The following is a 25,657-nucleotide window of genomic DNA, read 5'->3' as shown; positions in this document are numbered from 1 at the left end:
AGCCGTCCTCGCTCTAACACGCCCAGCTTCCCAGTGTTGAATCCGGGCGGGTCGGTCGCGTCGCGCGCGTGGCGTCATCGCGAGGCGCCGCGCGCGTCCAGAGGGAGCCGTGACCTCCCAAACGTGGGGACCAATGCTGCAGTTATTCCGGGCCGGAGCGGGGGCCTGGCTTCGGTCCTCGGGCTGCAAGGTGAGGCGGAGGACTGGGGACAGGGTCAGAGAACAAAGGGTAGCGAGTTGGGGGTCGTGTCTCACGCTCAGCTACCGTTTGCAGGCCCTGAGTTCGCTGGCGGAAGAAGTAGTCCTGCCGATGAAGAAGTCGGAGCCGGAGCCGCAGGCGAGCCCAGGTGAGCAGCGAGGGGTCACCCAGTAGGGGCGGTGACGCGGAGCGGTGACCCTTGACCCTGACCCCGCCATTGCTGCAGTTGTCCAAGAGCCTGTGCTGCGCCGATGCGAACTCCCGGTCCCCGCGCACCGGCGCCCGGTGCAGGCCTGGGTCGAGTCCCTGCGGGGTTACGAGCAGGAGCGTGTGGGCCTGGCTGAACTGCACCCCGATGTCTTCGCCACGGCGCCCCGGTGAGCGGGGGTGTGGTGGGAGCTGGGAAGGGATGGGGAGCGCGAGTTCAGGAATCAGCGTGACCTAGGCTCCTCCCCTTGGGCTTCAGTTGCTCCACCTGCCAAAGGGGGGGATGGAGTCTGGGTGGTGGCTCACCCCTGTGATCCCAGCACTGGGTAGGCCGAGGCAGGAGGATCGCTGCAAGTTCAAGGCCAGCTTGGTTCAAGGCTAACCTGAACCACATGGCAAGATCTTTTCTCAAAAACAAGCAAAAGAGCACCAAGGAGGACTAAAGTCTCACTAGATGCCTGGCATAGCCCATTTTCATTTTATAGTTAACTGGTTCCACATAGCAACCAAAGGGAAGAATGCTGTTATGCTTAGTTTTTAGAACTGAGGCACAGAGTTAAGTAAGGTTACACAGCAACAGAGCCAGAATCCAAAACTGCAGGTAACTCCCAGGGGACCCTTTCCAGTGCACTTTCTGGTACCTAATACATGTTATTAAAGTGGGGAATGGTGGTGCACACCTGTAGTCCCAGCACTCAGTAGTCTGAAGCAGGAAGATCATGAGTTCAAGGCCAGCCTGGGCAACTTAGCAAGACCCTGTCACAAAACAAAAAGGGGCTGGGATGCAGCTCAGTGGTAGCGTACTTGCCTAGCATGCACAAAGTCCTGGTTTCAATCCCCAGAAACACACAAAAAGAGAGCCAGGTGTAGTGATTCAGGCCTGTAGTCCCAGTACTAGGAAGGCTGAGGTGGGAGGATCACAGGTTTGAGGCCAGCCTGGGCTACATGATGAGACCCTGTTTCAAAAACAAAAACAAGGGTCGGGGATTTAGTTCAGTGGTTTCGATGCCTGCTGCGAAAGCGCAAGGACCTGAGTTCGATCCCCAGTACCAAAAAAAACCCCAGAAAAAGACAACAACAAAACTCGGAAAGAGACAGGTGAGACTGATTTCGATGATATACTGTATTTAACCTGGTATATCCGGAAATTTTGTCAACACATGGCACTAACCATATTTCAGCCATTCAGTGGCTAGGCGTAGCTGGCATCTGCTGTACAGAATAGCAGAGAGCTGGAGTAGCAGTTCCTGAAGGAATCATCATGGTAGGAAAGAAGCAGGGAGAGAGGAGGGGCAGCTCTTCCCAAGGGGACTCTTCTCAGAGGTGGTGTGAGAGGCTGAGAAGGAATTGGCCAGGACAGGATTTCAGGCAGGGAACAGTAAGTCCAAAGGCCCTGGGGCTGGACTCCATCTTCTGAGAGGCCAGCTTGGTGGGAGGAGATTGGAGATGAGGTCAGAAAAAGGCAGATTACATAAAGACCCGGAGGTTGAGTAGAAAATCTGGATTTTCCTTTAGTCAAGTGGAGAGCGTGTGAGGGTTGGTTTTGTTTTTGGTACTGAGGGTTGAATCCAGGGCCTTTGCATTGAGCTATATCCCAATCCCTTTTTTATTTTTTATTTTGAGACACAGCATCAATAAGTTGCCCAGGCAGGACTCCAATTTGTGATCCTCCTGCCTCAGCCTCCCAGAGTGCTGGGATTATAGGTGTGGGGCGCTGTGCCCAGCTGTGTAGGAGCCTGCAAAATGGAGATGGCTTCTCACGTCTCCCTCCTCTGCCCCCAGGGTGGATGTCCTGCACCAGGTGGCCATCTGGCAGAGGAACTTCAAGAGAATTGTGAGTGTGGAGAAAGGGTAAAGGCAGAAGAGTTTCCGGTGGGGCTGGGGGCAGGAGGCAGAGGAAGCCATTGGGATTTCTCTCTGGAGTGTGTGGCCTGGCCTCCTCCTCTCCATCCAGATCCATGCACAGGTGGCTCAGTTTTCACGCACCTCCTGAGCACCCACCACTGTAGGCTCTGCTCAGGAGAGGGCATAGCCGAAGACAGGACAGGGATGGGTCCCAACCTCAGGGAGTTCACGACATGAATCAGGCAACTGGGTCTGTGATGGGCAGTTATCCCAGAGAAAGGGACATTTAACCCTGGGTCTCATGTAGAAGCTGAGCAGATCAGCAGGGCAGTAGGGCTTGTGTGGTGACAGTGGGACCAGCACAGGGTGTGCAAAGGCCCTGTGGCCAGGACCAGAAGGAGCCCCCTGTGCCATAGCGGTCAGTAGGAACCATAGTGAAGAGTTTGGAATTTATGCCAGGAATCTGAAAGAATCCATTATCAGGCTGGGAACGGGGTGCATGCCTATAATCCCAGCACTCTAGGAGGGTGAGGCAGGAGGACTGCAAGTTGGAGCCCAGCCTAGGCAATTTCGCAAGCCCTGTCTCAAAATATAAAAAGGGCTGGAGTGTCGCTCTGTGAAAACACTGGGTTCAACCCCCAGTGCCACCAAAAAGAGAATCTATTTTCAGACTTCCTGCCTTTCAGCCACCCATCCCCGACAGCTAGAGAGTCTGTCCCCTGCTGGCCCAGGCCCTGAGAATGAAGCCACCACCAGCCTGGCGTCCCCTCCAGCCTTGCCTTCCCTCAGCCACCCTGACCCCTGGTGCCTGCAGTGCCATCGCCTTCTGCACCTGACCCTCCCCTTGCCCACAGAGCTATGCCAAGACGAAGACAAGGGCCGAGGTGCGGGGCGGCGGCCGGAAGCCCTGGCAGCAGAAGGGCACTGGGCGTGCGAGGCACGGGAGCATCCGGTCCCCGATCTGGCGCGGTGGTAAGTGCGCATGGCAGGTGGCCTCAGGTGGCTTGGCACCCAGTGTTTCCCCAGCATCTAGAATCAACCTCCTTTGGGTGCCACCCTGATTCCCTCTGCAAGTGTCAAGCCCTGTCTGTCTGTCTTAGCCACAGTATTCCCCAGCCTGCTAACTCCACGGCAGCTTGCGGCCTGTGCTCACCTCCCCCAGCCCCGGAAGCCTCAACCTCCCTCAGCTGCACCATTAACCACTTAGGCTTTAGGTGTGCCTGTCCTCTCTGCTGGTCCCGGGAGGTGGCCGCATCCTCTGCCCATTTTTAGTGTTCACTGCGGCCTATTCCTCGCCCACCAAGTGGCCTGCACGCTTCACCCACCTCTGTTCCTGCAGGCGGCGTGGCGCATGGCCCTCGGGGCCCCAAGAGCTACTACTATATGCTGCCCATGAAGGTGCGAGTGCTAGGCCTCAAGGTGGCGCTGACAGTGAAGCTGGCGCAGGTACGGAGCCGCCCCGCCCGGTCCTGGAGGGAGGTGAGTGGGCCACTGTGGGCTCAAGGCGCCTGCATCCCCAGGATGACCTGCATGTCGTGGACTCCCTGGAGCTGCCCACTGCAGATCCCCAGTACCTGATGGAGCTGGCCCGCCACCGCCACTGGGGCGACTCTGTGTTGCTCGTGGACCTGTGAGCACCTAGGGCAGAACGTGGGTGGGGGTGGGGGGACGGGAGGGCCCTGCACGGCTCCTCAGGGCTTACGCTGCTGTGGTGCAGGACACACGAGGAGATGCCGCAGAATGTCGTGGAGGCCACCAGCAGGCTCAAGACCTTCAACCTGATCCCAGCTGTCGGTGAGCAAAGGGCCTGGCCCACCCCAGAGTGAAGGTGTGTCAGTCCCCTTGTCAGAGCCATGGGTGGCTCGAGGCCTGCATGTGAGCCCAGTGTGGTGGTGGACACCTGTAATCCCAGCACTCGGGAAGCTGAAGCAGGAGGATCCCAAGTTTGAGGCCAGTCTGGGAAACATAGCAAGATCCAGGCTGAAAACAAAACACCTGCCTCTGTCACTTGTGGAATGGCCTTGAGCAGTGAAGGACCGCATTCCCTGAGCAGACCCTGTGCTTTCCCGGAATGGTGCCTTTCTCCACAGAAACGCGCCGAGCTCCCACCTGTCAAAGTTTGTTCCCGCTGCAGCCACCAGAGGGTGCTGTGAGTGGCTGAGTCAGAGTCCAGCCTCCTGCCCCGGGCCTCTGGACCGCTGCCACCTCCGGGCAGGGTCCTGCTGACCTGCCCCCGTCCCCTCCCTGCCCTTTCCCTCCCACACAGGTTATCCCTGTGGTCTGGGTCTCCCTCACTGTGGCCAGTCTCAGGACAGCCCAGAGAGCTGGGGGCGGCCTCTTGGCCACGTCTTGTTTTTTGAGACAGGGCCTTGAACTCACTGTGTAGCTCAGGATGGCCTTGAACTTACAGCGATCCTCCTGCCTCAGGCTCCTTAGTTCTGGGATGATAGGTGTGCACCACCACACCCAGCTGGCCAGGGCCTTGTGGGCAGCAAAGGCAGCGGTGAAGCCATTCTGCTGGGTCACCACTGGTGCCAGATCTGGGGGTCCCCTCCCCAGATGTGGCAGGTGGGACGGGCTGACCCCACGCCCGCCCCCAGGCCTGAACGTGCACAGCATGCTCAAGCACCACACGCTGGTCCTCACCCTGCCCACCGTCACCTTCCTGGAGGAGAAGCTGCTCTGGCAGGACTCACGCTTCTCACCCCTCTACCCCTTCCACCTGCCTTACCAAGACTTCCCCTGACGGGCACCACCTCGCTGCAGGGAGCGGCCACGAAGACTTCAGCCCTGGAGGGACAGCTCTGCAGAGAGCTAGGACAAGATCCTGCCCTGGCTCTCCCTGGTTGTGTTTAAAATAAAGTTTATTTTATTTTAATTAGTTACATGTGTATATGTTTTGTTTGGGTACCAGTAATTGAACTCAGGGCCTTACTCTTGCCAGGCAGTTGTGGCACCACTGAGCTACAGCCCTGGCCCTGTATTTAAGTATTTTGAGACAGGGTCTTGCTATCTAGCTTATGCTGGCCTTGAACTCACTGTATAGCCCAGGCTTGTGACCCTCCTGCCTCAGCCTCCCAAATGTTAGGATTACAGGCCTGTGCTATCATGCCTTGCTAAAAATAAATTTGATATTTCACACAAGAGTCAGGAACAGAAGTTGGTGTGGTGGCGAAGGCCTGTAATCCAGCACTGGGGAGGCAGAGGCAGGAGGACTGTGATGAGTTCAAGGCAGAGGCGCAGTGCCATCTTGTCCCTGACAGGCTTGTGGCCCTGCTATCACGGCTTCTGGCCCAGGAGCTCAGGTCCACAGGTAGATGCAATGTGTAGGCCAAGGTTTAATCACAACTGCTCCAAGCAGAGCCATCAGAAAGCCAGGGTTCTTCGGTCGCATGAGTGGGCAAATAAACACTGTTAGGCACAAAGCCAGTGTCCCAGTTCTTTTTTTTCTAGTATTCAGGACAACCTAGGGCTTCATGTGTGCTAGGCAGGTACAGCATTGATTCACATTTTTTTTTTTTTTTGGTACTGGGGATCAAACTTGGGACCTTGCGCTTGCAAGGCAGGCGCCGGAACCACTGAACTAAATCCCCAGCCCTAGATCCAGCATTGAGCTGCACCCGAGAACCCCACCCCCCAATTTTTTTTTTGTACTGGGGATTGAACCCAGGTCCTCATATGCAGCTATAGTCCCAGTCCTTTTTATTTTGAGACAGGGTCTCAGTAAGTTGCCTAGGCAGGTCTCTGATTTGCAATCCTCCTGCCTCAGCCTCTCAGACTGTTGGAATGACAAGTGTCCACCACCATGCCTAGCTAAAATCCCAATTCCTGTCTGCACGTTATCTCCCTGCTGCATTGCTTTTGGCAGTACTGGGGATTGAACTCAGGACTTTTCTCACTGAGCTACATTCCCCAGATGTGTTTTGTTTTTTTTTTTGGTACCGGGTATTGAACTCGGGTCCTTGCGCTTTCGCAGCAGGGAGTGAAACCACTGAGCTAAATCCCCAGCCCTGTGTTTTGTTTTTTGAGACAAGGTCTCACCAAATTGCCCAGGCAGGACTTGAATGTTTTCGTTTATTCAGACAGCGTCTTGTGTAGTCCAGGCTGCCCTTAAACTCTGTGTAGCTTGGGTTGGCCTCAAATCACGGGAGATCCTCCTGCCTCAGCCTCCTGAGAGCTGGGATCACAGGTGTGTGCCACCACAACTGGCTTAAATTAATGTTTTAAGTAGTCATCGAAGGGTTATAAAATAACCGGTCCAATTCCTTTAAGGAAGTGGGTGTGATGCTGTGGCGCCCTCTACAGTCCCAGCTATGAAGGAAGCAGAGGCAGCCCAATCACCTCCACCAGGAGCGCCAGGGCAGTTGGGGCAACACAGGGAGATTTCCTCTAATACACAAAGAAGAAAAAGTTGGCAGGAACTGCCTCCTGGTGAGCAGCTAGGCCCAGCCAGGTGGCCATGTGGCCACCCTGCCCTCTGGTGGTCGCCTTGCTGTAAATATCACTGGGATGTGTCACTTGGCTTTCAGGACACAAAAGCCATGGGGAGCCATTTAAAATAGTGTTCCAGAGGGCCGGGGATTTAGCTTAGTGGTTCCACCACCTGCCTCAAAGCGGAAGGACCCAAGTTCAATCCCTGGTGCCAAAAAATAAACAAACAAACAAACAATAAATAAAATAAAATAGTGTTCCTGGGCCTTGGATTTAGCTCAGTGGTTCCGGCATCTGCCTTGAAAGCGCAAGGTCCCGAGTTCAATCCGTGGTACCAAAAAACCAAAAAACTCTTCCTATGCCGGGTGTGATGGCGCATGCTTGTGATCGCAACACTCAGGAGGCTGAGGTGGGTGGATTGCCATGAGTTTGAGGCCAGCCTGGCTATGGAGCAAGACAATGGTCTCAAAAAATCAAATCAATTGGGGCCAGAGATTTAGCTCAGTGGTTCCACCGCCTGCCTCACAAGTGGAAGGTCCCAAGTTCGATTCCCGGTACCAAAAAAAAAAAGGTCAGGGATGTAGCTCAGTGGCACCATACATGCCTGGAAAGCCCAAGGTCCTAAATTCAATCCCCCCAAAAATCAATCAGTGTTGTGAGGGGGACCGGTGTTTGTTAGGACAAACTCTTACCTGAGTGTCTGCTGTGCCTCTGGGTGGCCCTGTGGGGGACACTGAGCTGCTGTCCCAAGAGGATTCAGTCTCACTGGCCTGGACAGTCAAAGCTGGACGAAGGAATCTGCTTCCACCTGCATCCTTGTTCTGAACTATGAGGGAATTGAGGGCGACAGAGAAGTTGTCAGAACCTGTCACACACACCGGAAGCCTTCCTACAGAGCCAGATCCAGATCCAGCACAGAAAGGGCTACCATGTCTCCTGTGTGCTTCTGAATAATTGAGAGGTGGCTACATGTACTAATGTGTGCCTGGAGTCCTAGCTACTCAAGAGGCTGAGGCAGGCGGGTTCTTGAGCCTAGGAATTTAGGGCCAACCTGGCCATCATAGTAAGACCCTGTTTTAAAATAATCTGCCAGGGATGTAACTCAGTGGCACGGAACCTGCCTGGCAAAGTGCAAGGGCCTGAGTTCCATCCCTGGTACCAAAAACAAAAATAATAATCTGGCTATGATGGCACATGCCTATCATCCCAGCACTCGGGAGGCTGACACAGGAGGATCACAAGTTCAAGACCAGTCTGAACAACTTTTAGTGAGTTTACAAGATACCAAGTCAAAAAAAATTAAACAAACAAAAAATTAAACAAAATGAGCTGAGGATGTAGCTGAGTGCAGAGACACTGGGTTCAATCCCCAGTACCCCCTGCCCTACAAAAGCCTTGGTATTTACATAGAACCCACACACAACCTTTCATAGACTTTAAATTGTAGTTGGCTTATCGTAGCTAATACAATGCAAATGCCATGGAAATAGTTGCTTCCTGTGTTGCTTAGGGAATAATGACCAGAAAACGTATCTGTATGTTCAGTCAGGGCCATGGAAACCCTGAGACTAGCAGAGAAACAGCCACCTGAAAACAATCCCAATTTTTTTCAAATGTTTTCCTTGCATAACTGGTTAATGCAGAACCTGCTCCCCCTGCTTGACAGGGCCCAAAACTGGTGCTGGTGTGACAGGGTCCTTGACCTTCTGGAGCTCAAGGAAACAGAGGTGACAACAGTGGCAGAAATCAAAAGTCTTCCAGCAAATAACGAGTTTCCGAGTTTCCCTAATGAGAATGTTAGGGAGAGTGACCGGGTGACCTGGGTGCGGTCCAGGGTAGAGCAAGATTGGATGGGAGGGTTTGGGAAACCTTTTAGCTTGGGACAGGAGAGGAGCAGATATAGCCCGGCGTGGTGGTGGTGCACACCTGTGATCCCAACACTCAGGAGGCTGAGGCAGGAGGATCCCTGTGAGTTTTGAAGCCAGCCTGGGTTACATAGTGAGTTCAAGGCCAACCTGAGCTACACAGCAAGACCTTGTTTCAGAAAAAGTAAATAAATGAACAAATAAGAAGAAAGGAAGGAGGAGTGGGCCATGCTGGGGATGAGGGGCAAGCATTCGGGGGGCTGAGGACCAGCGGCCGCACCGGAGCTCAGAGCTTAATGTCACGGGGTGGGCTCTGAGTGCTTTTGGGTCCACAGGCTCTGGTCCACCGGTGCCCATCTGCCGCCTGCGGGCGACTGCCTGGCACCTGGGAGGAAGCTGTTTCCTTCCTGGAGCCGGGCATCTACTTCCCCTTTCCTCAGGGAGAGGGCAAGGCTGGGCGGAGCCGCTCCCTCCCTTGCCAGGCTCCGAAACAGCACCGGCAAGGGACCCGGCTGACCAAGGACCCTCCCTGGGCTCTGTGCCGGCTCCCGCGGCCACCCTCAGGGGAATCCAGGGCCAGCCTGCTCTCAGCGCCGCAGACCAAGCCCCACCATGGCTCTCTGGGCTCATGGCTGCAGTTCCTCTTGCAGCCGCAAGACGGCGCCTATGAGCACCTGGATCACCCTCTGCTCAGAACCTTCCATGGCTTTCACCTGCCCAGACAAGTACAGCCTGCCCTCACACCTCCTTGCTGTCCATTTCTCTACCCCATTTACTTGGCTGCAGCCATATGGAAATTCTGGCGGCTCCTTGAGTGGTCCCTACCAGAAAGCCTTTGCACCGTCCTCTTGGTAGCCTCTTCCCCAGGACATTCCTATCACCTGCTCCTTGATGCTTTCTGGTCTTTGCGCATTGTCTTTTCTTTCTTTTCTTTCTTTCTTTCTTTCTTTCTTTCTTTCTTTCTTTCTTTCTTTCTTTCTTTCTTTCTTTCTTTCTTTCTTTCTTTCTTTCTCCCTCTCTCTCTCTTTCTTGAGACAGGGTCCCACTATGTAACTCAGGCTGCCCCCAAACTTGTGGTGATCCTCCTGCCTCAGCCTCCTAAGTGTTAGGAAGACAGGCATGGACCACTATTCTCTTCCCTGTTGTATTTTTATCTCCTTTTCCACTGATACCTTATTTACTTAGCTAGGGACAGAACCCAGGGCCTCGTGCATACAGTATACTGGGTTTGTCTTTTTTTTTTTTTAGACAATTCAGACTGGGTTTGAACTCGCAGAGATCTTCCTGCCTCAGGCTCCTGTGTAGCTGGGGTTACCGGTGTGCACCATAGCTCCCTCCTAGGTGTTTGTGTTGGCTCTGTTCATTGCTAAATTCCCAGCACCTGGAAAGGCGCCCCGCCTGCAGTAGGCGCGCCGTAAACGCTGAGCCACGCGTGCAGAACCATTTAGGCCGCGAGGGGGCGCTCCCCTCGCGCGCACCTCCTGCGGAGACCACAGGACTCCGCGAGGTTAGCGCCGAAAAACCCACCTGAAAATCACCCGTTGGCGCCCGGGATTTTCCCAGAGCCTCGGGGGTGCAGGGATGCCCCTGGTCGCACGGTGTGACTTGTCCCCGGTGGTTCCGAAGCGGGGGTCCCGTGTGCCCCAGCCCTTCCAAGACAAAAGATCCCCGTGGAAATTCCTTGGAGCGCCTGGGACGGGGCGGGACGCGGGGGATCGCGGCTGAGTCTGCGGGAGGGGACCGCGGATTCCGGCCGCTCCCTTCCGGTTCTGCGGCGCGACCTCTGCGGCCTCGGTCTCCATGGCGACCCAGCGAGTGTCCCCAACAGGAAGCCTCGGGCGGCGAGAGGCCCGGGGGCTTCTGGCTTCCTCGGGCGGAAATGGGGTCCTGGGGTCACGTGCGCTGCACAAACGTCCTCCCACCGTGGCTGGAGGCCCTCTCCCACGCCTCCCTTGGAGCCTAGGAACTGCCTCAGTTTCCCCGCAGAACGCAAGGGCTCCAGCGCCCGCTCTCCTCTCTGCTGTCCGGGTCTGAGCTGTTGCCTCAGTTCCCCCGCGGAGCAGCGGAGGAGGTCCACGCGTCAGGATCGCACCACTTCCTTCCCTTTTCGGGGAGCTATGACGATGCCCCCGTGGCCGGGACCGAAAGGGGAAGCAGGGCGCGGAGGAGGCGGGGAGTGAAAGCGCCCCGGAGTTGAACATTCATAGGGTGTGAGGATGGGCACCTTCTCAGTCCAGGGCTTGCAGGAGCCCAGAACTGGCCAGGACTGCTCTATCGCGTCCCCGGAAGCCTCCGTGACACCAGAGTGAGGACAGGCCGCTTGGGGGAGGGGCACTTTCAGTGGAGGGCTCCCCAAAAGAGACCCTGGGCCCCGACCCACGAAGGGGCTGCTGCACTTGGCCAAAGACACTTGCAGAGCTGGGGAGTCAAGATTTGAGTTAGTGCAAGGTGTGGAGTCCTCCCAGCACTCAGGAGGCTGAGGCAGGAGGTTCTCCCAGGGTTTAAAGTCAGCCTGGGCTACACAGTGAGTTCAGGGCCAGCCTGAACTACACAGAGGGAGCCCTCTGTCAAAAACTAAAAACAGCGGTCAGGATTTAGCTCAGTGGTGCCACTGCCTGCACCAAAAGTGCAAGGACCCGAGTTTGATCCCCAGTACCAAAAAAACAAAACAAAAAAAAGCAAGCGCAAGGTCCCAAGTTTGATCCCCAGTACCAAAAAACCCCCCCAAAACCTAAAAACAGCCAGGCATGGTGGTGCATGCCTGTAATTCCATGACTGGAGAGGCTGAGGCAAGATCTTGGAGAGTTCAAGGTCACCCTGGGTTACATAGTTCAGGGCCAGCCTGAACTACACAGTGAGAATCCTGCATCAAAAACTAAAAACAGGGCCGGGGATTTAGCTCAGTGTTTTTGCTGCCTGCTTCGCAAGTGCAAGGACCCAAATTCGATCCATGGCACCAAAACTCCCCCCCAAAACCTAAAAACAGGTGGGGGAAAAAAAAACTAAAAACAGGCAGCCAGGGATTTAGCTCAGTGGTTCTGCCGCCTACCTTGCAAGTGCAAGGTCCCCAGTTTGATCCCCAGTACCACAAACAAGAAACAACAAAAAACTAAAAACAGGGGCCAAGATTTAGCTCAGTGGTACCACTGCCTGCCTTGCAAGCTCAAGGTCCCAAGTTCAATCCCCAGTACCAAAAACCAAAAAAACTAAAAGCCAGTCATGGCGGGACATGCCTGTAATCCCATGACTGGAGAGGCTGAAGCAAGAGGATCTCGGAGAGTTCAAGGTCACCCTGGGCTACATGCTGAGTTCAGGACCAACCTGAACTACAAAGGGAGACCCTGCCTCAAAAAACAAAACAAAACAGGGGCAGGGATTTAGCTCAGTGGCACCGTGCCTGCCTCACAAGCGCAAGATCTTGAGTTTGATCCCCAGTACACAAAAACAAAAACCTAAAACCAAAACCAAAAGATTTGGATTCAGATCCCTTTGCAGCTCAGAGCCTCAGTTTACCCTTTTGTGAAATGGACTCAGTGACCACCCCGATTGCCCCGCAGAGTGGGCTGGAGCAGTGAGCAGGGTAAACGGTAAATCACGGTCACCCAGGCCAGGGAGGAGACGTCCGGTGGCCCGGAGCAGGCCATGGTCCCCCTCCCTCAGCCCCCACCCCATTGCTTCAGCTGGGAAATTCCGGGGCGCCCGGGCCAGCAAGGCAGGACCACCTCGCTCACCGGGCACCCTCGGTCAGGAAATGCCAGAGTCCTTGTTCGGGAGGGGAAGGCATGAGGTTTCCGGGAAAGCGGCAGCGCCGCCCCTCGGTCCGCTAGCCAGCTGGTATAAAAGACCGCGCGCACTCTGCTCCCCAGTTGCGCCGAGCCAGGTCCCGAGCCAGGTCCCGAGCCAGGTCCCGCTGCCGTCCGCGCTCCGCCTCGCTGGCGATGGTTGCGCTGCCCGTGCTGCTCGCCCTGCTGGGCACCGTCCTCCCAGGTGAGTCGCAGTCGCAGGCGGGGGCCACCTCCTCGGATGGAGGCTGCGCCCCCGGGCGCGTGGGTCTGAGGGGCTGTCGTGCTTAGGCAGCAGTTCATGGGGCGATTGGACCATTCTTTTTTTTAGTTGAGCCATGAGCATCTGGACAACAGACGACTCTTTTTTTTTTTTTTTTAATTTTTGGAGACAGGGTTTCACTTGGCAGCCCAGGCTAGCCTCAAACTTGCCACAATCCTCCTGCCTCAGCCTCCGGAGGGCAGGGATTACTGGGACTATGAGCATCCGAGCTTCCCAGCCTCCACTGCCCTTCCCTCCTAGCAGGCCATCCTCCCTTAGGCAGCTGTTTAGTATTTAGCTGTTTAGATGAGACTGGCGTGACAGGTTGAAAGGCACCAGCTGCCTCAGTGGCCTCCGTGGGTTACAGAAGGCACTGAGGGGGAGGTCAGTTTCTCTGCTGTAAAACGGGAACGCTGTAGCGGCCACCTCAAAAGCTCTCTGTGGTGGTGACACAGCCTCTGGCCCCCGGAAAAGGTCAGGTGGTGTGGGAATTTGTCCCAGCTTGCCCGAGCTGGTGAAGATCGAGGAGCCCCCCATCCCTGAGCAGGTATTCTGTTCCTCATCTTCTGTCCCTGGGGAAGTCCCAGCTACTTCTGCTGAGGGGAATTCCAGAAACTTCTTACTCAGGGGCTGAAAGCTGAGACGTGGGCTGTCCCAGCCACCCCCAACTCTCCAGTCCCACAAGAGCCCTGAGCTGGGAAAGAGGGGGGGCAGAGGTTCCACTCCGGAGAGTGGGAAGTAAACGTCTCCATTACCATGGCAACCAAGGATTCTACTCTGGACTGACATCCCCAGACCCCTGCCTTCCAATTCAGTAACTAGCCCACTCCTGGGCTCCAGGTTTCCTTCTGTGAAATGGGAATAATTCCAGAATTACATGCAGGGAACTTGTGGTCACGAGGGTCATAGATCTCCACCCCATACAGCTAAGCTGCGGACCGGAATCTCTGTCGGGGGAGGGTGGCTTAGTAGTTTTCTTCATAGTATTTGGAGACCAGCATCTTGCTATGTTGCTCAGGCTGGTCTCAAACTCCTGGGCTCAAGCAATCCCCCTGCCTCAGCCTTCCCAGGCCACCACCCTTTGACTTAGACTATTTTTTTTTTTTTAACTCTGGAAGCAGTAGATTCTGAAATCTAATCTAATAATCTTCCTTCTTGCCCACAGAACAGACATTTGCTACCTGCCCTGTGCCATTACCTGAAATAGCAGGGGGTGGGGTGACTATACTGACCGCCCTTACAGATGGGGAAATGGAGCCCCAGAAAGGGAAAACAATGGGTCCCAGGGAGTGGGGAACCAGCCTGATTCCTGCCCCACCCTGGGCCTCCTAGCAAAGAGGAGGGCACTGCCCAAATTCTCCCGTGGTGCCCCATTGCCCTTAAAATATAGAACACACTTTATTTTTTCCATGCTGAGGAACCACAACATCGATGAGCTACACCGCCAGCCATAAAGATCAGCTTCCTATGGTGCCTGCCCGCCTGCCCACGGGAGCTTAGTGACTTCTTATTACTCACTCTCTGGCAGCTCCAGACACCCTGCCTGAGGACCTTGACACTTTCTCCTCCCTTTTCCAGGAATTCTCTTTTCTCCAACTCACCAGTCCTTTCTTGTCATTCACAGCTCTACTCAGATCTGTCCCCAAAGAGTTGGGCAGGGCTGGCCACATCCGCCATCTTGGCTCTCTGGGAGGCTGAGGCAGGAGGATCAAAAATTTGAGTCCAGCTCAGGCAACTTAGCGACTTAGTAAGACCCTGTCTCAAATAAAAAATAAAAAGGGCTTGAGATGGAGCTCAGTGCAAAGGCCCTGGGTTCAATTCCCAATCCTGAAAAAAAAAATCTGTCACCAAGATATTCTGAGTTTATCATCCTGTTTTGTTTTAGTCAGAGCGCTTCACATCCGTTAGTAATTATCTTGTTTATGCATGAGGATTTCTTCTGCCACGCTCCAGGCTGAGCTCTGCCTGGGTCAAGGCCTGCTGCCCTGGGCCAGCTCAGGCTGGGGCTCAGTGCCACACACCGCTGCCAATGTGACTGACCCTGCCCCTCCTCTCGCTTCCCTCCCAGCAGTGGCCGGTGACCTGGAGGTGTCTGCATCTCCCCGGGAAGCCACGCTGGCTCAGGGAGGCTCCATCCAGGTGAACTGCAGTTTCTTGGTCTGTGACCGGAAGGATTCTGAGCTGGGCCTGGAGACTGACTTCTCCAAAGTCTTAGTGGACTACGGGACCAACTGGAGGCTGTTCAATCTGAGCGGTGTTGACAAAGACAGCAGTCCGATCTGCTACCTGAGCTGTGGCCCCGGGCACCAGGGGACCGCTAGGGTCTCCCTCACCGTGTATGGTGAGTAGCTGTGGCAGGGTGTCGGCCCCGGGAGATGGGTGGGTGGAACCCAGGCCTCGTGCCTCGTGTGTGCCAGGCACACACTTTACTGGCAAGCTACCCTCCCACCCTGTGCCTCTACTGTAACATAGCCCTGGGTCCTATGTTTTAAAAATGAAAGATGCACCAGGTATGTGGTACACATCTGTCATCCCAGATCTTGGGATGCTGAGGCAGGAGGATCGCCACCAGTTTGAGGCCAGCCTGGACTACATAGTGAGTTCAAGTCCAGCCTGGCTGAAACACATAACGAGACCCTGTCTCTAAATAAATGAGAAAAAGAAAAACACAGGGCTGGGAATGTAGCTCCATGGTAGAGTACTCCTGGGTCTGTCCCCGGTACCAGAAAAAAAGATACAAATTAACACTAGCCCCAAGATGACATTTTTCACATATTGGCAACAATCAAGAGAATTGAATAGTGGCGCACACCTGTGATCCCAGCCCTTGGGAGTCTGAGGAAGGAGGGTCACTGGGAGTTCGAGGCCAGCCTGGGCTACAAAGTGAGCCTGAACTACAAAGCGAGACTTTGTCTCAAAAAACAAAAATAAAAACCAAACAAAAAGGGCTGGGGATTTAGCTCATTAGTTTCACCTCCTGCCTTGCAAGCACAAGGTCCCAAGTTTGATCCCCGGTACGAGAGAGAGAGAGAGAGAGAGAGAGAGAGAGAGAGAGAGAGAGAGAGAGAGAGAGAGACACCAACAACTACGAACAACTATGCTGGGGCAGGGTCAGCTCTCCAAGTGACATATGCAAGTGTTCTGTGGCATAAAGTTACAGCCCTGGGAATCAGTCCTACCTGGGTCATTCCCACAAAGGAACTGAAGGGAAGCTGGGGGTTTTTATTTTTATTTTACTTATTAAGCTGTCCTCGGTATCAAACCTGGAGCCTTGTGCATGCTAGGCAAGCACCCTACCACTGAGCTATATCCATAACCTATACTAGGCCTGTATTGAAGAGCATGTTTGCAGAGCACTACAGTGAGAAGGGCTGGGGAGACAAAGGGCTGTCTGGCCATCCGCAGAATGTCGCACTGTGTAGAAGCGCCTGTGTGTGGGAAGTGAGGTGCTCCGAGGTATACCGGAAATTGAAAAAAAGTAAAGTATGCCAAGCATGAGTGGCATGCTGCTTCTGTGTTAGCAGGTGCCAGGGGCAGGAGGGGGTTGTCTGTCTGCCCAATGAAGCCCTGAGCAGGTATGGGGTGCACGCCTCACCTGTAATCCTGGCCCTTGGGAGGCTGAGGCAGGAGGACTCCAAGTCTAAGATCAGCCTGGGCAACTTAGTGAGACACGGTCTCAAAATTTAAAAAACTAATGGGCCGGGGATTTAGCTCAGTGGTGCCGTCACCTGCCTCACAAGTGCATGGTCCTGAGTTTGATCCCTAGTACCCCCCCAAAAAATTTCTTTAAACTAATAATAGAAAGAGCTGGGATGTGGCTCAGTGCAAAGGCCCCTGATTCCATCCCCAGTACAAACACCTGGGCAACCAGCAGGCTTTGGGACCCAAGCCTTCAGGCAGACCTTGGCATGGCAGCTGATTTTTAGATGTATCCACCATTGATGGCCCAGGCAGAGAAGTCCCAGACATTCCTGGTGGCTTCTGAAAACCCCAGAGAAGTCTGTTATGAAGATTTCCTGCCTCTCTGACTGATAGTCAAGACCCTAACACTCCCGATCGGAGTCAAATTTCTACCTCTGTGGTGCTGGCTCCTCCACTTTGCTTTAGTTTCCCCCACTCTGTGACATGGAGCAGATGGCTGGCTCACAGTAACCTGGGGAGGGGCAGGTGTCCAAGGGTCCTGCTCCACTCTCAGTGTAAAGAGAGCCGAACCTTTTCCAGAAAGGTCAGAGATATAATTCATAGGGAAGGTGACTACTAGGTGGACATTGACAGTTTGACAGATGTGTAGGAGTTGGTGGTGATGAGCATTCTGGGTAGAGAAAAAGCATATGCAAAAATTTGGAGTAGGAAAATATGCTGATGGTTGGGTGCACAGGAGGAATTGTACATTAACAAATTGGTGAGGCTGGAGGCTCAGAGCTGGGCCTTCTCCTCAGGGTAATAGGGAGCCATGGCAGCTTTGTGAACAGGCCAGGGATCTAGACAGCCTTAGGCTGGACTTCCAGGAAGCCTAGGAACCAGTTGAACATGTCTCAGAGGTGAGGGCCAGATAAATATTTTAAGAATGGGGTGACCAGGCCAGCGACAAAGATCTGTGGGAGGAGATGAAGGCAAACCGCACGCCCACCCAGCTCCTGTCCTAAAGGAGGGAGCTGGTCTCTGGCTACAGCTGGTTCTATTTAGAGGTTGAGGTTTGAGGGGGCCTCAAATTCTGCAAGTTGGATTTGCAGAAGGTGCTTAGAGCTAAGTGCTGGGCTGCTGAGTTTTTTCCCAATCTTTTGGCTACTTTTTGTTTAACTTTTTTTTTTTTGGTACCGGGGATCAAACTTGGGTCCTTGCACTTGCGAGAGAGGCAGCAGAACCACTGAGCTAAATCCCCAGCCCTGGCTACTTTTTAAATAGCTTTACTGAGATATAATTTACACACCACAAAATTCATCCCTTTGGGGGCTGAGATTGTGGGTCAGAGGTAGAGCACTTGCCTAGCACACACAAGGGTCTGTGCTTCCTCAGGACTGAGAAAAATAAAAATAAATTTAAAAATCTGAAAAAAAAATCTGGGTATGATGGTGCTTGCCTGTAATTCTGGCCCCTGGGAGGCTGAGACAAGAGGATCCCAAGTTCAAGTCTAACCTGGGCAATTTAGCAACTTAGAAAGACCCTGTCTCAAAAATTAAAAATAAGGCCACGTGTGGTGGAGCATCCCTGCATTCAGGAGGCTGAGGCAGGAGGATTGCCAGGCTGGCCTGGGCTATGAAGTACATTCAAGGCCAGCTTGAACTACCAAAAAAAATAATCTCTTAAGAACACAATTTGATGAATGTTTTAATGTATTTATGCAGTCAGACAACCACCACTGCTATCTAATTTTAGAACTTTTTTATCACCTTAAAAAGAAACTTCCTGTCCATTTATAGTCACAGCCTGTTAAGTGGATGAGTAATATTCCATCTCCAGTAGCCCATTTTACAGCTTGAGAAACTGAGGCAAAATCACTCAACCATGCCCCACAGCAAAGAAGCACTAGAGGCTGGGAATTCAACCCATGCCAGCCTGGCTCCCAAACTTTCACAGCATTGCCAGGGAACATTTCAGGGCCTCACAGAGGGATTAGGGAGTGTGGGAGGGTCATCACATCCCCTGCCTGGAAAGCCAGAGGCCTTGAACTCATTATGTAGCCAGGCTGGCCTCTAACTCACAGTGATCCTCCTGCCTCAGCCTCCCAGAGTGCTAGGATGACAAGCATGCACTACCATATCTGGTTCGGAGCTTGGAATTCTGTTCCCTCCCACAGAATGGGATTGTGGCCTGTTTGTTGTGTAGTCAAGAGATGTTCAGTTTCAGTTTTCCATTTTTTAACACAGAAGGGGTCATGAGGCACATTCTATACATTCTGTTACTTCTTTTGCTGAAAATCAGGCTCCTGGAGCCAGAATAGCTCAGCCATAGAGCACTAACCTAGCATGGGTGAGGCCCTAGATTCCATCCCCAGCACCACAAAGAGATAAATTTTGGGGGCTGGGGATTTAGCTCAGTGATGCTACCACCTGCCTCACAAGCACAAGGTCCTGAGTTTGATCCCCAGTACCAAAAAAAAAGATAAATTTCTTTAAAAATAAGTTTTTTAAACTTTAGGCTCCTGATGAACTGGGTGTGGTAGTGCACACCTATAATCCTAGCACTCAGGAGGCTGAGGCAGGAGGATTCCCAAGAGTTCCTGGCCATCCTAGAACACACAGTGAGACCCTGTCTCAAAAAAAAAAAAACCCCAAAAAACACCTAAAACCAAAAAGCTCTTCAAAATGGAGAAAAAAAATAAGGGCCAGAGAGTTAGTTCAGTGGCACTGGGCCTGCCTCGCAAGTGCAAGATCCTGAGTTCAATCCCTGGTACCAAAAAAAAAAGGAGAAAAAATAAAGTTGAGAAGGTACAGCAGTAGTCTTATTTTTATTTATTTGTTTATTTATTTATTTATTTATTTATTTATTTATTGGTACTGGGGATTGAACTCGGGTCCTTCCTTCTGCTTGCGCAGCAGGCGTCAAAACCACTGAACTAAATCCCCAGCCCAATAGTCTTATTTTATTTGCTTTTTTGTTTTTTTGTCCTGGCATGGAACCCAGGGCCTCCAACATGCCAGGCAAGTGATCACCACTGAGCTGCACCCCCAACCTATCAAGAGTCTTTTTTTAAACAATCTCTAGCTGGGCATGGTCCACATGCCTGTGAGCCCAGCAATTGGGAGTCTGAGCCAGGAGGATCACCTGGAGTTCTAGGCCAGCCTGGGCCACATAGTGAGACCCTGTTTCAAAAAACCAAAAAACAGGGCTGGGGATTTAGCTCAGTGGCTTCGCTGCCTGCTGCACAAGTGGAAGGAAGGACCCAAGTTCAATCCCCGGTACCAAAAAACAAACAAACCAAATAACAAAAGCAATGTCTAGCCATTGAGCTGCTTCAATTTACTCTACTTCTTTGACCAGGTGCCCAGGTAACAGCTTTACAAATTCTTTTCCACTTCTCAGCCACTGCCACCATGAATCAAGAATGTTCCCCACCCTTAGATCACTTTTCCAGGTTTCCCTGAGTTCTTGCCATTCCTGTCTGCTTAGGTGGCTGGGCGTGTTTGGAGGGGACAGTGCAGCGAGGTGTGGCCTGTCTTTGGCTGGAGGTGGCATCCAATTTAAAGGACACTCCCTGTGCCCTGTGTCGCTGCAGTGTTTCCGGAGGAGGTGGAGCTGAGCCCCCTGCCACCCTGGCAGCCCTCGGGCCAGGACCTCACCCTGCGCTGCCTCGTGGTGGGTGGGGCGCCCCGGAACAGGCTCACCGCGGTGCTGCTCCGGAACGAGGAGGAGCTGAGCCGGCAGCCGGTGATCGGGGAGCCCACGGAAGTCATGGCCACCGTGCCAGTGGGCAGAGGCGACCACGGTGCCAACTTCTCATGCCGCACGGAGCTGGACCTGCAAGCCGAGGGTCTGGGGCTGTTCCTGAACAAGTCAGCCACCAGACAGCTTCGGACATTCGGTGAGGCACTGGGGAAGTGGGCTCAGAGGGAGGGGCTCCTGGGGAAGAGGGGTCCCCTGGCTATGGGGTGCCCAGAAGCGGGTGGTAGAGACTGCAGAGACTCTAGAAAGAACATTCTTTGGTGTCAGAAGTGGGATGTTCTGGCAATGGAGGTGACCGTGGCCACAGTACCTTCCAAGATGGCAGTGGCCCTGGCTAAGGGAGTCTTAAGGCTGGTGAGTGAAGTGTGTTGGTGCACACCTGTAATCCCAGCATGCTGGGAGGCTGAGGCGGGAGGATCTCATGTTCAAGCCCATCCTAGGGAATTTACCAAGACTTTGTCTCAACATTTAAATAATAATAATAATAATAATAATAATAATAATAATAAAAAGTCCGGGGATGTAGCTCAGTGTGAATGCTCTGAGTTCAATACCCAGTAACCCCTCCAAAAATAATAATACTAGTAACATTAAATGTAAAAAGGCAGGGGTGACCAAAGCCAGAGTTTCCTTGGAAGAGAATTTCCAGGTGGGAGGATGAAAATGTGGCAGAGAAGGACTCGGGGAGTCCCTTCCTCTGTGTTCACGCCCACCCTCTCTCCCCAGTCCTGCCAGCAACTCCCCCGGCATTTGACACCCCCCGGGTCCTGGAGGCCGGCACGTGGCAGCCCGTCACCTGCTCTCTGGATGGGCTGTTTCCTGCCTTGGAGGCCCAGGTCCACCTGGCGCTGGGGGACCGGAGGCTGAGCGCCACAGTCACGTACGGCAAAGACTCCCTGTCCGCCACGGCCTCGCTGGAAGTGACCGCGCAGGAGGAGGGCGACCAGCGGCTGGTGTGTGCAGTCCTGCTGGGGAACCGGAGTCTGGAGTCCTGGAGGAACCTGACCGTCTACAGTAAGACTGGGTGATTGGTGGGCATGGGTTTCCGGGCTCTGGTCACCATAGCCCCGCCCACAGGCTTTCCTGAGCCGCAAGAACCTATCTAGAGTTAAATAGGTGTGGGCGGGGCTATCGGTGGGTGTGGCCTCTGGGCGGGGGGGGGGTCGTTAGGGGCGGGGCTCATGTATCCCCCCGCCCCAGGCTTTCCAGAACCCATCCTGATGCTGAGCGCGACCGAGGCCTCTGAAGGGGACCTGGTGATGGTGCAGTGCGAGGCTCACCCTGGAGCCATGGTGACGCTGAGTGGCGCCCCAGCCCAGCCACTGCCCCAGAAGTCCCAGTTGCTGCTGAACGCCAGCGCTGCGGATAACGGCCGCCGCTTCTCCTGCTCTGTGGCTCTGGAAGTGGCCGGGCAGGTGCTGTACAAGAACCGGACCCAGGAGCTCACCGTCCTGTGTGAGTGGCATCGCTGACTCTGAGCCCCGTGCCCTGAGGGCCAACCCCTAAGGCTCCCGAGCCACCCTGACCTCTGTCCCCCTCCTGGTGTTTCTCCAGATGGCCCCAGATTAGACGAGAGCGATTGCCCGGGGAACTGGACCTGGCCAGAGGGGTCCGAGCAGACCCTGAGGTGTCAGGCCTGGGGGAACCCGTCCCCCCAGCTCCAGTGTCACCGCAAGGGTGACAACACTTCGCTGCCCATCGGGCACCTGAGGCCTGTCAAGCGGGAGCTTGAGGGAACCTACGTGTGCCGTGCTGTGAGCTGGCGCGGGGAGGCCAGCCGGGAGGTGCTGGTGACAGTTCTCTGTGAGTACCAGTGTGGCCAGCGTGTGGAGCCGGGTGGGGACTCGGGCAGTGGGCCCTGCTCAAGCCTCCCCCTCCCCCTATCCTCCCACAGACAAGCCGAGAAACATGGTCATCATCGTTGTGCTGTTGGCCATAGCAGCCATCGTGAGCTCTGTGGCCTTAACCATGTACTTCTATAACCGACAGCGGAAAATCAGGAAGTACAAGCTCCAAAAGGCAGCCGAAGAAGCCTTGAATCTAAACGGCCTGGGTGAGCCTGCCCCAGCCCACCCAGAGCTGGCCTCCTCCCAGATGCAGCAGTGCTGAACCGAACAGAATGGTGGACTCAGGTCACTTAGCTACATGCACTTTCTAGGGTGGCAGGACAGGATGGTGGCCTTGGGGTACACATTGCATTCGGGGTTCTGGTGTCTGCATGTATAGGACCTCAGGGTTGCATACCTGACCTGTGGCCACAGGACTGAGCCAAAAGGAGGAAGAAGATTTGGACATGAGGTTGGGGGTGGTGGTGCATGTCTGTCATCCCAGCACTCAGGAGGCTGAGGCAGGAGGATCAACGAGTTGAGTTTGAGGCTAGCCTGGGCTACACAGTGAATTCAAACCACACTAGTTTTAACTTTTTTTTTTTGTACTGAGAATACAACTCAGGATCGTGTGCTTGCCAGGCAGGCACTGTGCCACTGAGCTAAACCCCCATCCTCAAACCACACTAGTGACCCTGAACCACATTTTGAGACCCTGTCTCAAAACAAAAAGACTTGGGTGTGTCTCTGATGGATGTGGAAGTCTGGCCTGGACACAGGGATAGTGACAGAGACACAAAGCTGTGGCTTTGCAGACCTACAGCCAGGAAATAGGGAAACTCACTCCCTATTGCATGTGGCAAGGCCCCACAGCCCTAAGAAGGAAGTCGCCCACCAGACACATGCTGCACTGAAACACTCATACCCACATTACCTCTGAAAGATGCCAGTTCTGGTACTGCTGTCTATTGATTCTCCCCAACTCTTCCCAATGACATATTTATTACTTTTTTACAAATTGGCTATTTAATGAGTACCTTTTAGGAAGGCTAAAATGGTGAACAGTGTCAACATAGGTTCCTGCTTTCACAGAGCAAGCTAATTTTTTTTTGTATATCCTTTTATTGGTACATTTTAGGTGTACAATAGAATGACATTCATCATTGGATATATGCACCTTTACATACTCTCTTGAGCAAGCTAATATTACACATTCAGAGTTGGCAGGTACAGTTGAGCTGGCTGTGCACTGTACAAGAGTGCCTGGCAAAAAATATCGAGCGGGTCTAGGATTTCTCTATTGGCCAAGCTGTGTTCTTCCCAAAGGGTGTTTTTCCTATTGAGCACAAAGGCACTGTATGGACCAGCCATGGGTACATGTTCTGCAACCACTCATTAAACCCTTACTACCCATAACCAGCAATGGACTGTGAGCCACCTCCCAACCGACAGGCATTTCTGCCAGCGTTCACAATGACACTGTGACCATGTCCAAATGTGGTGGCACCCGTTGGCAGTTAAATCATGGAATCCCTTGGAATGGAAGCCTTGCCTTGGAGCCAATAAAGCAGCTCTGGCCTTGACCTCGCATGGATTGCTGGCAGGGGTCACATCCGGTGGAACTTTTTCTAGCTACCTCTACCACAGCCCTGACCTCCCACTTCCTCTCCCAAGAAAAACCTGCTGTTGGGCCCAACCCTGAGGGTCCAGTTCAAATCTGGGGCTTTTCCTGACCTTCTGTGACTGCAGTGGAAATGAAAGATCCCCATCCAGAAAAATAAATAGCATATGGTTGACAATGGTGTCCCAATGTCATCCTTGGTCGGAGGGAGCAGGGCAGGTGTCCTATGCGGGACTCCTGGGCCCTCTCTGGGGGCCCCTGGCCCTCTCCGGGGCGGGTCTGCCGAGGCGGAGCTACGGGGCCTCCTTATCTCCAGAGCCAGCCCTGGCTGCCTGGCGCCAGGCCCCTCCTTGGGGTCTCTTTGCCATGGGGTCTCTGCTTCTCCTGTCGCTGCCCTTTTTGCTAGTGACCGCCTACCCTGTAGGTGGGAGCGCGTGGAGGCGCCAGGGTAAGATGTCGCAAAGCCTCAGCCCCAGCTCTCCCGCTCCCTTGAGAGCCTCAGTGCCGTTCTTGGTGCGTCTAAACCCGGAGCTGGTGGCAGTGGCCCCCGGGCACTCGGTGTGGCTGAACTGCAGCACTAGCTGCCCCCTGCCGGCGAACTCCAGCCTTTTCACTCAGCTGCGGCACCGCCACACGGTCACCGGGCCGGGCTGGGTATCCTACGAGCTGGTGAATGTGACGGCCTGGAGCTCCATTGTGCGCTGCTTCGTCACCTGCGCGGGAGAAACGCGCCAGGCCACCGCCAGGATCAGCGCTTACAGTGAGGACTCAGGCGACTCAGGCGAGCCGGGGGAAGGGGAGGAGGGAGGCGGTGATTGACAGCCGCTAGGGGGCGCCCACGGGCCTTTCTCAGGGTCTCCCTCTCGCCTTAGAGCGCCCGCGCAGTGTGACTCTGGAGCCACCCGTCCTCGCGGGCGGCCGGTACACTCTGCGCTGCCACGTGACGCACGTGTTCCCCGTGGGCTTCCTGGTGGTGACCCTGAGGCACGGCAGCCGGATCATCTATTTTGAAAGCCTGGAGCGCTTCAAAGACCTAGATCCGGCCAATGTGACGCTGACCTACACGTTTCGCGCCAGGACCAGCGACCTCCGGCAGCCCGTGACCTGCCACGCGCGCCTCACTCTCGACGGCCTGGTGGTGCGCAGCAGCTCGGCGCCCGTCATCTTGACAGCCCTGGGTGAGGCACTCTGTGACCCTGGGAACTTGGGTGTGTGTGTGTGTGTGTGTGTGTGTGTGTGTGTGTGTGTGTGTGTGTGTGTGTGTGATGACTCCAGGAGGGCGCACAGACCAGAGTGTGACCGGAGTCAGGCCGTCCTCTGGATTCCTAATTCTCCACCTCCTGCTCCCAGATTGGAGCCCTGAGTCCAAAGTCTTGGCCTCCGCCTCCACCGTGGCCCTCGTGGGGATCCTTCTGGCAGTGGGGGCCGCCTTCCTGCGCAGGTGCCTAAGGATGGGCCCTGCCGGGGTGTGCTCTGCCGGCTGAGCGAGAGGAAGAAATCTGGAAAGATTTCCAATTAGGAAAAACTGCTCGGATCAATAAAGCTTTCTACTGCCATTCTTTGTATTCCGGCCTCACGGTCCTCGGAAGAAAAAATAGACTCCTTTTGGGGCCCTGCTTTCTCCAGTTCCTTGTCTCCTTCGGGACGAGTTTGTCCCTCAAGGCCCACTAGGCGTCCCAGAGTCCAGAGTCCCAGGCCCTCTGCATTTCCAGCCGGTACAGTAAAACTTCTCTTTCTGCTGGCTTTATCGGTGCGGTGCAGATGGGCTAAGAGGCCGGGAAAGGCGCTGGGCCCGAAGAGGGCGGGTTCTCCGTGTGGTTGTTCCTGATTGGGTCCGCAGCCGCCACACAGCAACTCCGACTGGATGTTAACTTTTCTTTCCCGCCCACACCTCCACCTCCACCTCCACTCTGGACCCGGCGCTTTCCGGAGCCCCCCGGGGGAGCAAGAACGCATCCCCATAGGTCACGTTTAGCCACAAGTGAGCGGGATCACAAGGGCGAGGAGGTATCCACGTAGTGACAGCGAGGAAGAGGTAGTCAGGTGGCCCAAGTGGGATGTCACAGGCTCGCGTCTACGTATCGTCCTGGCGGTTATCCGGGCAGGTGGGCACATGGAGAGGGTGGGTGTTAAGGCTTGGAGTCCAGATACGGGGTCCAAAGAGTCACAGTTGGTCTCTTGGTTTCCGGTGGCTGCAAAATCGAGGCCCACGCCGGGCACCTGGCGGCCAGGGCCC

At 54.4% G+C, this 25,657-nt stretch overlaps 3 protein-coding genes across 7 annotated transcripts; all 3 read left to right on the top strand.

Moving 5' to 3' along the window:
* The first annotated feature begins 58 nt into the window (after positions 1-58).
* Positions 59-5,132, top strand: Mrpl4 (mitochondrial ribosomal protein L4). Of its 3 annotated transcripts, none has more exons than XM_087201761.1 (9): positions 59-190; positions 275-347; positions 426-576; positions 2,189-2,240; positions 3,106-3,223; positions 3,591-3,697; positions 3,772-3,881; positions 3,969-4,045; positions 4,987-5,132. In XM_087201761.1, the coding sequence occupies exons 1-9, from the start codon at positions 134-136 to the stop codon at positions 4,995-4,997; spliced, it is 756 nt and encodes a 251-aa protein (XP_087057887.1). In that variant the 5' UTR covers positions 59-133; the 3' UTR covers positions 4,998-5,132. The 3 variants fall into 3 exon arrangements, with proteins under 3 accessions (XP_087057887.1, XP_004921238.2, XP_087057886.1); XM_004921181.4 differs by having other exon boundaries at positions 4,852-5,132; XM_087201760.1 differs by having other exon boundaries at positions 4,811-5,132.
* Positions 5,133-12,417: 7,285 nt separating this feature from the next.
* Positions 12,418-23,599, top strand: Icam1 (intercellular adhesion molecule 1). Of its 2 annotated transcripts, none has more exons than XM_004865484.3 (7): positions 12,418-12,534; positions 14,660-14,932; positions 19,808-20,113; positions 20,701-20,988; positions 21,175-21,429; positions 21,529-21,777; positions 21,869-23,599. In XM_004865484.3, the coding sequence occupies exons 1-7, from the start codon at positions 12,486-12,488 to the stop codon at positions 22,081-22,083; spliced, it is 1,635 nt and encodes a 544-aa protein (XP_004865541.2). In that variant the 5' UTR covers positions 12,418-12,485; the 3' UTR covers positions 22,084-23,599. The 2 variants fall into 2 exon arrangements, with proteins under 2 accessions (XP_004865541.2, XP_021100652.2); XM_021244993.2 differs by having other exon boundaries at positions 12,423-12,534; positions 14,663-14,932.
* On the top strand, positions 23,599-25,539 carry Icam4 (intercellular adhesion molecule 4 (Landsteiner-Wiener blood group)). 2 transcript variants are annotated; one of them, XM_087201757.1, is made up of 3 exons: positions 23,599-24,181; positions 24,294-24,599; positions 24,772-25,539. In XM_087201757.1, exons 1-3 carry the CDS (start codon positions 23,599-23,601, stop codon positions 24,903-24,905), a joined length of 1,023 nt encoding a protein of 340 aa, XP_087057883.1. In that variant the 3' UTR covers positions 24,906-25,539. The 2 variants fall into 2 exon arrangements, with proteins under 2 accessions (XP_087057883.1, XP_021100445.2); XM_021244786.2 differs by having other exon boundaries at positions 24,294-25,539.
* The last annotated feature ends 118 nt before the right edge of the window (positions 25,540-25,657 follow it).

This window comes from Heterocephalus glaber, unplaced genomic scaffold (genome assembly GCF_053883595.1).
Source record: "Heterocephalus glaber isolate CG9 unplaced genomic scaffold, H.glaber_assembly_v1.0 deba00001760, whole genome shotgun sequence".
NCBI classification, from domain to species: domain Eukaryota; kingdom Metazoa; phylum Chordata; class Mammalia; order Rodentia; family Bathyergidae; genus Heterocephalus; species Heterocephalus glaber.
Note: the sequence above shows the minus strand (reverse complement) of the source record. Positions and strands in the feature narration are given on the sequence as shown.

Coding starts and splice junctions, on each gene's coding strand:
- Mrpl4 (XM_004921181.4), top strand. CDS start 134: ATGCTGCAGTTATTCCGGGCCGGAGCGGGGGCCTGGCTTCGGTCCTCG. Junction 3,224..3,590: donor GTCCCCGATCTGGCGCGGTG/GTAAGTGCGCAT, acceptor CTGTTCCTGCAG/GCGGCGTGGCGCATGGCCCT. Junction 3,882..3,968: donor TCTGTGTTGCTCGTGGACCT/GTGAGCACCTAG, acceptor GCTGTGGTGCAG/GACACACGAGGAGATGCCGC.
- Icam1 (XM_004865484.3), top strand. CDS start 12,486: ATGGTTGCGCTGCCCGTGCTGCTCGCCCTGCTGGGCACCGTCCTCCCA. Junction 20,989..21,174: donor GAGGAACCTGACCGTCTACA/GTAAGACTGGGT, acceptor CCCCCGCCCCAG/GCTTTCCAGAACCCATCCTG. Junction 21,778..21,868: donor GGTGCTGGTGACAGTTCTCT/GTGAGTACCAGT, acceptor ATCCTCCCACAG/ACAAGCCGAGAAACATGGTC.
- Icam4 (XM_021244786.2), top strand. CDS start 23,599: ATGGTGTCCCAATGTCATCCTTGGTCGGAGGGAGCAGGGCAGGTGTCC. Junction 24,182..24,293: donor CGCCAGGATCAGCGCTTACA/GTGAGGACTCAG, acceptor CTCTCGCCTTAG/AGCGCCCGCGCAGTGTGACT.